The sequence below is a fragment of the Scyliorhinus canicula genome, chromosome 4, assembly GCF_902713615.1.
Source record: "Scyliorhinus canicula chromosome 4, sScyCan1.1, whole genome shotgun sequence".
NCBI classification, from domain to species: domain Eukaryota; kingdom Metazoa; phylum Chordata; class Chondrichthyes; order Carcharhiniformes; family Scyliorhinidae; genus Scyliorhinus; species Scyliorhinus canicula.
Window position 1 is genome coordinate 227,937,113 of NC_052149.1, and position 15,126 is coordinate 227,952,238.

Below are 15,126 nucleotides of genomic sequence, written 5' to 3' on the forward strand. Positions count from 1 at the left end.
CGTCTTTCGGGACTTGTGGGAGGAAAGCGGAGCACCCGGAGGAAACCCACGCAGACACGGGGAGAACGTGCAGACTCCGCATAGACAGTGACCCAGCCGGGAATCAAACCTGGGACCCTGGAGCTGAAAAATGAAAATCGCTTATTGTCACGAGTAGGCTTCAATGAAGTTACTGTGAAAAGCCCCTAATCGCCACCTTCCGGCACCTATCTGGGGAGGCTGGTACGGGAATTGAACCGTACTGCTGGCCTGCTTGGTCTGCTTTAAAAGCCAGCGATTTCGCCCAGTGTGCTAAACCAGCCCCAGACACCCCTGTGAAGCAACAGTGCTAACCACTGTGCTACCGTGCTGCCCTCTGCTCCAAGGCGAGAAATCGCAGCTTCTCCAGTCTCTCCATGTAACCCATGCCTTACCCTTGAAACCATTCCAGTAAATCTGCTCTGCACCGGACCCAGAAGCTTGCCCCCCCCCCTACCTACAGCATAAGGTCACATTACTGCAGCTGGTGACTGATCATGTGTGTTTTGCGTTCAAGCTCTCTGCCAGATTGTCTGAGTGTAACCTTCGGCTCACTGAATCCCGGAACGAGTACCTCCTCTCGCTGGCTGCCGTTACAGCGCACCAGGACCACTATCTCCAGACCGATCTGCCGATTGTCATGAAGGTGAGGGCTTGACCATCCGGTCAGACCAAAAGCGTTTTGTGTTCACAGGCGTCCTTGGATTATGTGGAGTTTACAGCACGGAAACTGGCCACTCGGCCCGAAAGATGTGTGCTGGTGCTCACTCTCTGCATCTGCCTCCTTCCATCCTAAAACAACAACTTGCATTCACATACCACCTTGAACGCAACTTTCACAGGAGCATGATCACACAAGAATTTGACACCAAGCTATATCGGGAGATATTTGGATGGGTTGCCAAAAGCTTGGTCAAGGGGGTCTTTAAAAGAGGATAGAGAGTTGGAGCAGGTTCGGGAGGAAATTTCAGATCTTAGGACACGGCCTCCAAAGGTGGAGAGATCAACGTTGACATCGCTCAAGAGGCCAGAATTGGAGGAGTGCATTGATCAAGGAGAATTGTCGGCCTGGAGGAGGTTAAATAATAATAATCTTTATTAGTGGCACAAGTAGGCTTACATTAACACTGCAGGGAGAGGGCAGCATGGTGGCACAGTGGCTAGCATTGCAGTCTCACGGCGCCGAGGTCCCAGGTTCGATCCCGGCTCTGGGTCACTGTCCGTGTGGAGTTTGCACATTCTCCCCGTGTTTGTGTGGGTTTTGCCCTCACAACCCAAAAATGGGCAGGGTAGGTGGATTGACCATGCTAAATTGCCCCTTTATTTAAAAACAAATTGAATTGGGTACTCTAAATATTTAAAAAAATAGATATTTTTAAAAGTAAAAGAAGAGCAAAGAACACTGCAAGGAGACCCATGGAGATATTTGAAAACCAGCACGAAATTATTAAAATTGAGGGGTTGTCGATCTGGGAGTCGATGTAGATCAGTGAGCACAGGAGGTGAGGGGTGAACAGGATTTAGTTTGATGTAACAGAGTGCCTCGGCCAATCCCATCTGAGAATGGGACACGTCCCCCAGAACCTCATCGGCCTGGTACTGGTGACATCCCCCAGCGAGACAAACATACTGACATACTGCCGAGACCCTCAGCCATGGCTGCCACCGACTGTGTGACGGGCACCTTCACTAATGGTGCCCATGCCGTGCATCAGGCTCTCCACTGCGGGCACCATCCCAGCAGTGTTGGCCTCAGTGCCACTCATTGCATCTCCTGTGTCCGTAGCCTCTGGGACTCCTCCAATCAGCTATGGATCTGCTGGAGTGTCGCTGGCATCTCCCTCTGAATGTCCCGGCCGCTCCCTATCATCTCCATCAGCCCCGGGTAACCCTGTTCCAGAGGCTCAGCATCAGGCTGGGACCCAGCTGGGTCCTGGGATCCAGCAGCCCTCCGACCGCTGTCTCACCTTGGGAGGTTCCTGCTTCCACCAGATGTGCATCAGCAGCTGTGTGGTGTTCACCAGATTGTGCCCCAGAGGCCTGTCCACTAACATTTCCCATTGAGGTGGGTGTATCTGCGCTGGTGGAGGGTGGGGGTGACAGCTCTGCCGTGACTATATAACGGTTGCATTATCGGAGCTCCCCCCCCCGAGGTGTTCTCTCTGGAGTCTGGGGAGGGGGCCGCCCGGGATGGGCTGGCGATGTCGGCTGCTGGATCTGCGGGAGAATGGACATGTGATCAGTGGGGGGGTGGGTCAGCAGTAAGGTAATCACTACTCATGTTTGACAGGACCTCCGGGTGGAGCCTGGTGCTTCCTCACGTCTACGGCGTCCGCCAGCCTCTGTGTGGGTGACTGCCATGTCCTCAGCCACACCGGTCACCTCCAGGGCCCGCTCCTCGAAGGAGGTGAGGATTCTTAGGTCCGGAGCCCCTCCGCCAGTCTGGTCCTCTCCTGAAGATTACGGGAGAGCTTTTCCTGAGGGGAGACAGAGTGGACACCGTTAGCCCCACACGTGGTTCACAGTTGTGCGGAGGGTCTGAAGAGAGGGTTCGGGTGGAGGGAGGGTTGAAGGGGGAGGGGGGTGGAAGGAGGGTTGAAGGGGGAGGGGGCGGAGGAAGAGTTGGGGTGGAGGAAGGGTTGAAGGGGAGGGGGATGGAGGGAGGGTTGAAGGGGAGGGGGGTAGAGAGGCTTGAAGGTGGAGGGGGTGGAGGGAGGGTTGAAGGGGAGGGGGTGGAGGGAGGGTTGAAGGGGGAGGGGGTGGAGAGAGGCTTGAAGGTGGAGGGGTTGAAGGGGAGGGGGGTGGAGGAAGGGTTGAAGGGGGAGGGAAGTGAAGGAAGGGTTGAAGGGGGAGGGGAGTGAAGGAAGGGTTGACGGGGGAGGGGAGTGAAGGGAGGGTTGAAGGGGGAGGGGGTGGAGGGAGGATTGGAGTGGGGGGATGGAGGGAGGATTGTGGTGGAGGGGGTTGAGGGAGGGTTGAAGGGGAGAGGGTGGAGGGAGGGTTGGGGTGGAGGGGGTGGTGTAGGGGGAGGTGATGGAGGGAGGGTTGGGTGTAGGGGAGGGGGTGGAGGGAGGGTGGGGGTGGAGGGAGGGTGGGGGTGGAGGGAGGGTGGGGGTGGAGGGAGGGTGGGAGATGGAGGGAGGGTTGGGTGGAGGGGGAGGGGGATGGAGGGAGGGTTGGGGTGGAGGGAGGGTTGGGTGTGGAGGGAGGGTTGGGGTGGAGGGAGGGTGGGGGATGGAGGGAGGGAGGGTTGGGTGGAGGGGGAGGGGGATGGAGGGAGGGTTGGGGTGGAGGGAGGGTTGGGTGTAGGGGGAGGGGGTGGAAGGAGGGTGGGGGATGGATGGAGAGTTGGGGTGGAGGGGGTGGTGTAGGGGGAGGTGATGGAGGGAGGGTTGGGGTGGAGGGGTGGTGTAGGGGGAGGTGATGGAGGGAGGGAGGGTTGGGTGTAGGGGAGGGGGTGGAGGGAGGGTTGGGGTGGAGGGAGGTTGGGGATGGAGGGAGCGTTGGGGTGGAGGGGGATGGCGAGAGGGTTGGGGTGGAGGGGGTGCTGTAGGGGGAGGGGGATGGAGGGAGGGTTGGGGGTGGCGGTATGCGCCCTTGGGGGGTTTGGGGGTGGGATGTTGGTGTGCACTCACTCATGCTGCCCGGTGCTGGTCATTGCCCTTCTTCCGACACTGGAGGCCAGTCCTCCTGGTCACTCTGCCCGAGCTGATTGCTGCCACCCCCTTGACCCAGGCAGCACAGGCTGCCTTGTGGCTGACCCTCCGGGACCCTCGCGGGAACAGGACATCCCTCCTGGTCTCCACCGCGTCCAGGAGCCTCCCCAGGTCAGCGTCTTGTGGCTGGTCTCCTCGGCACCATTATTGCCAGCTGGCTGGTGCTGGCTGTGCTGCTCGACCTTGTTAGCGGGGGGGGGGCGGGCGAGTGCGGTCCCAGCGAATCAGCTAGCGAGCCGGCGTTCCGGGCGGGAAGCCCATGAGTCCCCCGTTAAGTGGACCAATTAACGTTGAGTGGGATTGCCGGCCTCGCTGGGTCAAGCGCCGGGAAACACGCGACAATTCCAGCTCGCTACCACACTTAGAAACTTTTCCGGAGAATCGCACCTCATGACTGTGTTCCTAGTGTTTGCTTTGATGCTGTGACCTGCCTGCGGTTACTCAGAGTCAGTGGAGCAGGATTTGTACTTTGTGCTGGTTTTAGACGTGAGATCACAGGACTGCCACCCTGAGATTCATTCTTAAACATTGGCCAGTTTGACTAACTTTCCAGGATTTGTCAGTCACTGTTCCCACGGCTCTGGCCCATATTTCAGCTTTACTTTGTCCTTGCCCAGTTAAGTTTGTCAAGAAGCATTGTGTGACTGACTGCTGGAGGATTAAATATTCACAACTTCAGAAAATCTCCTTGGTTCAGTAAACCGAATTCTACAAAAACTGATCATTCTGCCCAATGGGCTTGCCCTCGTGTTAATGGTTCACATGAGCTTTCTCCCATCCGATAATAATAATAACCTTTATTAGTGTCACAAGTCGGCTTACATTAACACTGCAATGAAGTTACTGTGCAAAGCCCCTAGTCGCCACACTCCGGCGCCTGTTCGGGTACACAGAGGGTGAATTAAGAATGTCCAATTTATCTAACAGCACTTCTTTCGAGACTTGGGCAGCAGGGTAGCATGGTGGTTAGCATAAATGCTTCACAGCTCCAGGGTCCCAGGTTCGATTCCCGGCTGGGTCACTGTCTGTGTGGAGTCTGCACGTCCTCCCCCTGTGTGCGTGGGTTTCCTCCGGGTGCTCCGGTTTCCTCCCACAGTCCAAAGATGTGCGGGTTAGGTGGATTGGCCATGCTAAATTGCCCATAGTGTCCTAATAAAAAAAGTAAGGTTAAGGGGGGGGTTGTTGGGTTGCGGGTATAGGGTGGATACGTGGGTTTGAGTGGGGTGATCATGGCTCGGCACAACATTGAGGGCCGAAGGGCCTGTTCTGTGCTGTACTGTTCTATGTTCTATGTTCTATGTTCTACTTGTGGGAGGAAACCGGAGCACCCGGAGGAAACCCACGCAGACACGGGGAGAACGTGCAGACTCCGCACAGACAGTGTCCCAGCCGGGAATCGAACCTGGACCCTGGTGCTGTGGAGCAATAGTGCTAACAGTGGGATCTCTTCCCACCTCCTCCAGTATCCAACTGCCCCCTTCTCCCACATGTCCGCATTAAATGTGATTAAATTCAACACAAAGAGTCTCGCACTAAAATACACCCCCATCTCCCTCCCTCCCACACTCTCTGGTGCCCAATCTGCATTGCTGTACTCTCCAAAATCTGGGGCCGATCCAGATGCCCTCCAACCCAATCAGGAATCATTCAGGAGAAAAGAAACAACTTTTTGCGGAGAGAATTCTCCTCCCTTTTATAGGTAGCTTGCTCCTGTAAATCCAACATCGTCCATAATCACACTTCGAACTCCCCCTCTCCACTCTCCAGTTTCCCCTCTAATCTGTAGCTCCTCCTCTCTCCTCTGTAGCCCCTCCCCCTCCCATGTAACCCCTTCCCTCCATAGCCCCGCCCCTCCCTGTTGTAGCTCCTTTCCTCTGAAACTCCCAATCCCTCCCCTCTGTATTCCTGGCCCTCCTGCTGTTGCTCCTGCTCTCCATGCTGCACCTCCTCCCTGCTTTGTTGTAACCCCCTCCTCTGAAACTCCCAATTCCTCCTCGTCCCTCCCCTCTTTGGTTCTTCCCCTCTGCTGTTGCACCTCCGCTCCCTCTTTAGCTATTCCCGTTTCCTCTATAACTCCAAATTACTCCCCTCCTGTCCCCCACTCTGTAACGCCCTCCCTCCGTACTGTTGTTTATTGCACTGTGTAAGGCTAACACGCCATCAACATCCTGGGGGTTACCATTGATCTGAACTGGAATAGCCATATAACTACTGTGGCTGTTAGAACAGGTCAAAGGCTAAGAATCCTGCGGCGAGTAACTCACCTCCTGACTTCTCAAAGCTTGTCCACAATCTACAAGGCACAAGTCAGGAGTGTGATGGAATACTCTCCACTTGCCCTGGATGAATGCAACTCCAACAACCCTCAACACCATCCAGGACAAAGAAACGCGCTTAATTGCTCGTCCATCCACAAACATCCACTCCCTCCACCACCGACGAGCAGTGGCAGCCGTGTGTACCATTGACAAGGTGCCCTGCAGGAACTCACCACGGCTCCTTGGGCGGTGCCTTCCAAGCCCACGACCAGCACCATCTAGAAAGACATGAGCAGCATGTGCATGGGTACAACACCACCTTGGTTACCCCACCCCAAGCCACTCCCCATCCTGACTTGAAAACATATCGGCGTTCCTTCACTATCCGTGTGGAGTTTGCACATTCTCCCCGTGTCTGTGTGGGTCTCACCCCCACAACCCACAGATGTGCAGGGTAGGTGGATTGGCCACACTAAATTGCCCCTTAATTGGGAAAAAAAATAGTTGGGTACTCTAAATTTATTTTTTTTAAAAACAATTCCTGCAATTGAACAGGTTGCCTATTTTTATTGTAATGGCAACCAAAACATATAGAACCAAAATAACTAGCATAAATTATTTTTATCCTTAACACCAGTCAGTGGTTAAGAAAAATATCATTTGGCAAGAAAGAATGAAAAGAACCATTTTTATCTTCATCCTTCCTGTATATTTCCAATGAATCTATCTGGCTCCCTCCACTTTCTGTCTGGGGATCTCCTTCTATTTCCATCTCTCGACATCTCTGACTGCATCAAACTCTGACTTTGACGGCCAACTATACTCAATGTATTGTGACATCAATTGATTTGTCTCGATCAAAGACCCTGACTCACTTTGTTCTGCGTAACAAGGACATGGGTGTGCATGCACAGGCATGTGCACCTCAACAGGCATGTGCATCTCAACAGGGGTTGCTGTACCGTGACCAGAAGCAGGAATCCTGGCTGATTTAAAAATAAAAATTCCATACCCCTTAGTCCACGCTGAATTACTATTCGGCTAATGCTGACTGAGGTTCATACAAAGGGATCCTCGATTTTATGCTTCGAGCCTGGGCATTATTTTCTTTCATAGAATTTTTTAAATAGAATTTACAGTGCAGAAGGAGGCCATTCGGCCCAGCGAGTCTGCACCGGCTCTTGGAAAGAGCACCCTACCCAATGTCAGCACCTCCACCCTATTCCCATAACCCAGTAACCCCGCCCATCACTAAGGGCAATTTTGGACACTAAGGGCAATTTATCATGGCCAATCCACCTAACCTGCACATCTTTGGACTGTGAGATGAAACCGGAGGACCTGGAGGAAACGCACGCACACACGGGGAGGGTGTGCAGACTCCGCACAGACAGTGACCCAAGCCGGAATCGAACCTGGGACCCTGGAGCTGTAAAGCATTTGTGCTATCCACAATGCTACTGTGCTGCCCAATTTGGTGCGACTATCTTTCCTGGTGGGATTGGTCCACCGAGGGGTATTGGCCCAGGACACTGGGGAAATTGCCAGGCATTGCCAGGCGCGGTAGCATTGTGGATAGCACAATTGCTTCACAGTTCCAAGGTCCCAGGTTCGATTCCGGCTTGGGTCACTGTCTGTGCGGAGTCTGCACATCCTCCCCGTGTGTGCGTGGGTTTCCTCCGGGTCCTCCGGTTTCCTCCCACAGTCCAAAGATGTGCAGGTTAGGTGGATTGGCCATGATAAATTGCCCTTAGTGTCCAAAATTGCCCTTAGTGTTGGGTGGGGTTACTGGGGGATGGGGTGGAGGTGTTAACCTTGGGTAGGGTGCTCTTTCCAGGAGCCGGTGCAGACTTGATGGGCCGAATGGCCTCCTTCTGCACTGTAAATTCTATGATAATCTATGATTTCTGTCGTTTTCCCTTGAGTTTGGGATTGAACTCCATTCTATGGACGGAATTCCAGATTTGCATGACCCCTGGTGTGAGGAAATGTTTTTTGACATCGCCAGCTCTTGTGTCACCTTGTTCCTCGATTGCTCACAGAATTTGGACAGTGATGTGTACGAGAAGCTACAGGAATACTTCACCCTGATCAGCAAGACCGAGATCGAGGCTTGTCAGTCAGGACGGGAATGTTTCCAGAGTGTTCTAGAATCTTCCAGTAAGGTAGGGTGGGCTTTTGATTTTTCCAGCTGTGTTTGAAATGGTGCAGTTTTCTCGCTGCGAATCCCCTCATCTTGTTGGGGTTTGTGCTTGTTTGTAGAACCACATGGCACAGAAAGAGGCCCTTTAGCCCATTGTCCCTGTGCTAGCTCTTTGAAAGTGCTGTCTAATTAATTCCCACATCCTAGCATTTTCCCCCATAGCCCTGTAAACAAGTACACGTCCCATTGCCAATCCACTTCTTTGGGTTACAGAACTGTCTGTTCTTGCACCAATTATCCAGAGAATGCGAGTTTTAATCCACCATGGCCGTTTGAGAATATAAATTAATTGTGTAAATAGAGAAAAAGATTCAATCCAGAAATAAGAAACTAGTTTTTGTCATGATATGCAGACACACACATAATGATACACAGACAGGCATAGACAAGCAGCTAATGGACACAGAGAACAGGACACGACCAATAAGCAGGCAGGACACTCAGGGGTGGGATCTGACTATAAAAGACACGAGGCATTCACACTCCACCTCTTTCCACTGATGAACATCGAGCGAGTCAGTCAAGGGTGTTGTTACAATCTCACACCTCCACCACGTGGCTAAGAGCTAGTCTGGTTCAGTCAGACAGAGTAACCACACTTAAGTTAGTCACAGAGAACTGTGCTAATTGTGCTATTAGTTCAATAAACCTGATTGAACGAACTTCAAGGTCGGGAGTATCTTTCTGATCTAAGCTGCATCCAGTTGCAGCCAGTGTTAGACCAGTGTACCTAACACGACAGTTTTAACAAAGATGACCATGAAGATGTTGGATTGATGTAAAAATCCAAATGGTTCACTTATGTCCTTTTAGGGAAGGAAATCTGCTGTCCTTACCCGGTCTGGCCGACATTTGACTCCAGACACACAGCGATGTGGTCTATTTGTCATTGCCCTCTGAAATGGCCCAGCAAACCAGGCTCTCAAAGCTCTCCAGAAAGCTTCCAACCTGGGGCAGGATAGTCACTAAAACGTTCCTTCACCACAGACAATTTGGAGCTCACTTTGGGAGATGTGCATGGAGAAGACAGACCAACGGACTCGCACGGTGCTCAGTATTGGTCCCAATTCTGCTCAGCGTTGTACAAATGACCTGCCAATAAGCACATCCTGCAAGTTTATCAATATTGTTGTGCCACCCAGACCCCCTTCTGTCCTCGGGACCTGATCCTCAACAAAGACTTTACAACGTTGCCCGATTAGCACGTGTCACCTCGCATGGAGTCCGTCTAAAACCATATGTAGAGTTTTCCACCTCCACAAGAATGGCGTATCTCCATGGATGGCCAGAGACTACAGCATGATGCCAATCCAACATACATGGGAGTGACTCTCGACAGGACTCTGCCACTCTGGGATAAAAGCAGCAGCAATAGGTCAAAACCAGAACAACCTGCTAACCTAACTCGCTGGACCTACGTGGGGTTCTCCTGCCACAACACTCTGGACCTCAGCGTTTGCCATATTGTGCTCCGCTTGAGAGAACTGTCCACCTGTCTGGGAAATGTCATCACACAATTTGCTGAGTCTCCATTGAACGCAACAATGTGCATCATAACTGGACCTTTCCACTCAACACCCCTCCACTGGCTTCCTGTCCTCGCAGACATCACTCCCCCGACACATCACTGACTGACGGAAACTATCCGTACTCCACCTCACGTACCCACTCCAGTACAGCAGTTCAACCCACCTTCTAACTCAGTGCCCCACCTGGAGCAAACTTCCTGAGCAATATCTGCCAGCTGACACTCTTTGCATCAAGGATGGGAAACACTGGAAGTCACTAACCAGTTCCTTGTGACAAATCCTATCTGTACCACTGAGATTGGTCCTTGCTAAACAGGTTTGGGACAGGCCTAGACTCCTGTGCCGCCGTCCTCCACCACTGGGGCATCAGTAACAACCGCTTATGCACTTGTGGAAAGACACCAACAATGCTGCACGTTACCGAGGAATGTTCCCTCTACAGAATAACTGATGGACAAATCACCTTAAACTCAGCAAATGAGGAGGCTACCACTTGGCTTCGGGGATTTGCATGAAGTAAATAACTATTCCTCACCGTCTGTCAGTGCAGCACTCCCTCAGTACTGACCCTCTGACAGTGCAGCACTCCCTCAGTACTGACCCTCTGACAGTGCAGCACTCCCTCAGTACTGACCCTCTGACAGTGCAGCACTCCCTCAGTACTGACCCTCTCACAGAGCAGCACTCCCTCAGCACTGACCCTCTGACAGTGCAGCACTCCCTCAGTACTGACCCTCTGACAGTGCAGCACTCCCTCAGTACTGACCCTCTGACAGTGCAGCACTCCCTCAGTACTGACCCTCTCACAGAGCAGCACTCCCTCAGTACTGACCCTCTGACAGTGCGGCACTCCCTCAGTACTGACCCTCTGACAGTGCAGCACTCCCTCAGTACTGACCCTCTGACAGTGCAGTACTCCCTCAGTACTGACCCTCTGACAGTGCAGCACTCCCTCAGTACTGACCCTCTGTCAGTGCAGCACTCCCCTCAGTACTGACCCTCTGACAGTGCTGCACTCCCTCAGTACTGACCCTCTGACAGTGCAGCACTCCCTCAGTACTGACCCTCTCACAGAGCAGCACTCCCTCAGTACTGACCCTGTGACAATGCAGAACTCCCTCAGTACTGACCCTCTGACAGTGCAGCACTCCCTCAGTACTGACCCTCTGACAGTGCTGCAATCCCTCAGTACTGACCCTCTGACAGTGCAGCACTCCCTCAGTACTGACCCTGTGACAATGCAGAACTACCTCAGTACTGACCCTCTGACAGTGCAGCACTCCCTCAGGACTGACCCTCTGACAGTGCAGCACTCCCTCAGTACTGACCCTCTGACAGTGCAGCACTCCCTCAGTACTGACCCTCTGACAGTGCAGCACTCCCTCAGTACTGCCCCTCTGACAGTGCAGCACTCCCTCAGTACTGACCCTCTCACAGAGCAGCACTCCCTCAGTACTGACCCTGTGACAATGCAGAACTCCCTCAGTACTGACCCTCTCACAGAGCAGCACTCCCTCAGTTCTGACCCTCTGACAGTGCAGCACTCCCTCAGTACTGACCCTGTGACAATGCAGAACTCCCTCAGTACTGACCCTGTGACAGTGCAGAACTCTCTCAGTACTGACCCTCTGACAGTGCAGCACTCCCTCAGTGCTGCCCCTCTGACAGTGTAGCACTCCCTCAGTACTGACCCTCTGACAGTGCAGCACTCCCTCAGTACTGACCCTCTGACAGTGCAGCACTCCCTCAGTACTGACCCTCTGACAGTACAGCACTCCCTCAGTACTGACCCTCTGACAGTGTAGCACTCCCTCAGTACTGACCCTCTGACAGTGCAGCACTCCCTCAGTACTGACCCTCTGACAGTGCAGCACTCCCTCAGTACTGACCCTCTGACAGTGCAGCACAAAGTCCTTGTTTTGCATTGAGTGTACACTCCATTGTGTTTGTAACACTATGTGCTGCATGGAATAGATTAGGAACAGATCTAGCAACTCAAGACTGGGTAACCATGATGTGCTGTGGGCCAAGAACAGCAACAGAACTGCATTCAACCACAATCTGTAACCTCATGGCCCGGCACATCCCCACTCTACCATGGCCCGGCACATCCCCACTCTACCATGGCCCGGCACATCCCCACTCTACCATGGCCCGGCACATCCCCACTCTACCATTACCACCCAGCCAGAGGATCAACCCTGGTTCAATGAAGAGTGCAGGAGAGCATGTCAGGAGCACCATCCAGCATACCAAAAAATGAGGTGAAGCTATAACACAGAACTACTTGTGTGCCAAACAGCATAAGCAGCAAGTAATAGACAGAGCTAAGCGATCCCACAACCAACGGATCAGATCTAAGCTCTGCAGTCCTGTCACAACCAGTCGTGAATGGTGGTGGACAATTCAACAACACACTGGAGGAGGAGGCTCCACAAATATCCCCATCCTCAATGATGGAGGAGCCCAGCACATCTGTGCAAAAGACCAGGCTGAAGCATTCGCAACAATCTTCAGCCAGAAGTGCCAATGACACAGATTGCAGTTTTCAGCCAATATGATTCACTCCAGGTGGTATCAGGAAACTGCTGACGGCCGATGCTGCAAAGGCTATGGGCCCTGACAATAATCCGGTCAAAGTACTGAAGACTTGTGCTCCAGACTTTTCCGCACCTCTAGCCAAGCTGTTCCAGTACGGCTACAACACTGGCATCTACCCAGCAATGTGGAAAGCTACCCAGCTATGTCCTGTACACAAGAAACAGGACAATCCAACCCGGTCAATTACTGCCCAATCATCAGCAAAGTGATGGAAGGGGTCTTCAACAGTGCTATCAAGCGGCACTTACTCAGCAATAACCTGCTCACAGACGCTCAGTTTCAGTTCCGCCAGGGACATATAGCTCATGTCCTCATCACAGCCTCCATTCAAACATGGGCAAATGAGCTGAACTCCAGAGATAAGGTGAGAGTGAGTGTCCTGAACATCAAGGCAGCATTTGACCGAGTATGGCATCTAGGAGCCTTCGCAAAACTGGAGTCAGGGGGAATCAGGGGGAATCAAAGGAAGATGCCAGGTACAGGTCAAAGATAGGTACAGGTCAAAGATAGGTACAGGTCAAAGATAGGTACAGGTCAAAGATAGGTACAGGTCAAAGATAGGTACAGGTCAAAGATAGGTACAGGTCAAAGATAGGTACAGGTCAAAGATAGGTACAGGTCAAAGATAGGTACAGGTCAAAGGCTAGGAATCCTGCAGCTAGTAACTCACCTTCTGACTCCCCAAAGCCTGTCCACCACCTACAAAGTACAAGTCAGGAGTGTGATGGAATACTCCCCACTTGTCCGGATCAATGTAGCTCCAACAACACTCAAGAAGCTCCACATCATCCAAAACAAAGCAGTCCACCTGATTGGCACCTCAGCCACAAGCATTCAATTTGTCAACCACTGATGGACAGTGGCCACAGCATGTACCATGTATAAGATGCACTGCAGGAGCTCACAAAGAGCCTTTAAACAGCACCTTCCAAACCCACAAACATTACCAGCTAGGAGGATAAGGGAGCAGGTACATGGGAGCACCACCACCTGGAAGTTCCCTCCCCCAAACCACTCACCATCCTGACTTGGAAATATATCAGCGTTCGTTCATTGACGCTGGGTCGAAATCCTGGAACTCTAAGCGCTGTGGAGGTACACTGTGGGTGCACCTACACCTCAGGGACTGCAGTGGTTCAAGAAAGCAGCTCACCGCCACCTTCTGAAGGATAATTGGGGATGGGCAATAAATGCTGGTCTAGTCAGCGATGCTGTCATCCCAAAAATGACTTCAAAGAAAAAAATCCCTCAGCGCTGCCCCTCCAAGTGTGCAGCGCTCTCAAAGAATCTCACTGGATGTGTTAACTTGGATTTTGTGCTGACGTTTTAACTCATTGTTTGTGGGATCCCGCTATGTACAAAATGGCTGTCTTGTTTATCCACATCACTATGCCTGCTGCAACGTAATTGATCAAGAACAGTTTGTCTTTATGTCACTTCTCAAATTAGTAAAATGGTCCGAGGGATTTTATGAAACAAAATTTGACACCAAACCAGAGAGAGGATCGAGTCCGTGGGCTGGAACTGGTGGAGATGGCGGAGGGTGATCCTTTGAATGTGGAAGCTGGTGGGGTGAAAAGTGAGGACGAGAGGGACCCTGTCATGGGAGTGAAGGGGGTGAGGGCAGAGGTCTGGGGAGATGGGTCGGAGATGTTGAGGGCCCTGAAATGTAGTCATTATCATGTTCGCTTCACACGTGAGGTCCCTGGTTTGAAATCGGATGGAAACCATTATTGAAGTTTGTGCATATAAGTGTGAAGCGAAGTCCAACAATTCACTTGTGTCGTTAAGTATTAAAGGCAGTAGGAGCAGCACGGCACCACAGTGGTTAGCACTCTGCCTTACGGTGCCGAGGTCCCAGGTTCGATCCCGGCTCTGGATCACTGTCCGTGTGGAATTTGCACACGGCTCCCACAACCCAAAGATGTGCAGGGTAGATGGATTGGCCACGCTAAATTGCCTATAAATTGGAAAAAATGAATTGGGTACTCTTAAATTTATTTTGAAAAAGTATTAAAGACAGTATCTTACAGCCGCATGACAATTGATGTTCTCGAGACACTGAATAACACCCGTAAAATAAGAAGAGGGGCTGTTTCACCACATGTGAAACATTTTGTAGGTCAGGTGATGAAACGTTTGTTCAGAGGTAGATTTTCAGTGGCTTAATGGTGGAAAGAGAGGAGAGGTTTAGCGGTGGAATTCCAGAAATTAGGGTGACGTTGCTGTAGTGATTGAAACATGGGATACACATAAAAGTGGCCAAAATTTCAGGTCAGTGAGAACAAGGACATTGAGTAAACGGGACATGATGCGAGTTGGGATAGGGGCAACAGAGTTCTGGATAAGTTTGAGTTTCTGGGTGATCAAAGATGGGAGGCAGGCAGATGAAACATCCTGGGGCGTCTGCAAGATGTACTCTGGCATGGTGTAAATGCCAGTCCCATTTGAATTTTCCAAATCCCTTCAGCTCAAAGTGCAAGTACCCAAAGTGAGTGCCCTCTTGTGTTCCCACTGCAGATTTCCCGAGACTGCGACCTTGAGTTATTCCTCCAGGAGAACCCAGTGTTTACTGAGCCCTCCGTTTTCCCCTTCCAACCGGCTGGTTCAGACAAGGTAAGCAAGCCAGGATTGGACCAGTTCCCACTTGTTTACGCTGTTCTGTCTCCCACAACATTCGAAGCCCAGTCTGTAAATCCTTAAACTCAAGTGTTTGAGCTCCTTCTTTCTCAGCGAGCTGAGTGAATTTTTTTGGTCAATTCCTGGCACACGGGCATCGCTGGCAAGGATGGCATCTTTTG

At 51.9% G+C, this 15,126-nt stretch overlaps 1 protein-coding gene across 4 annotated transcripts in view; it reads left to right on the forward strand.

Moving 5' to 3' along the window:
- The window catches only part of LOC119965424 (F-BAR and double SH3 domains protein 2-like), a 105,399-nt gene that overhangs the window by 59,405 nt on the left and 30,868 nt on the right, over window positions 1-15,126 (forward strand). For 3 of the 4 annotated variants that reach the window (XR_005460512.1, XR_005460513.1, XM_038796190.1), the window contains exons 8-10: window positions 536-664; window positions 8,035-8,157; window positions 14,846-14,941. Coding sequence is in view for 2 of the 4 variants with exons in the window: in XM_038796190.1 (XP_038652118.1) it covers window positions 536-664; window positions 8,035-8,157; window positions 14,846-14,941 (348 nt within the window). In the remaining 2 variants the exon portion in view is untranslated. The remainder of the gene's footprint in view (window positions 1-535; window positions 665-8,034; window positions 8,158-14,845; window positions 14,942-15,126) is intronic. The other variant, XM_038796191.1, reaches the window with a different exon arrangement.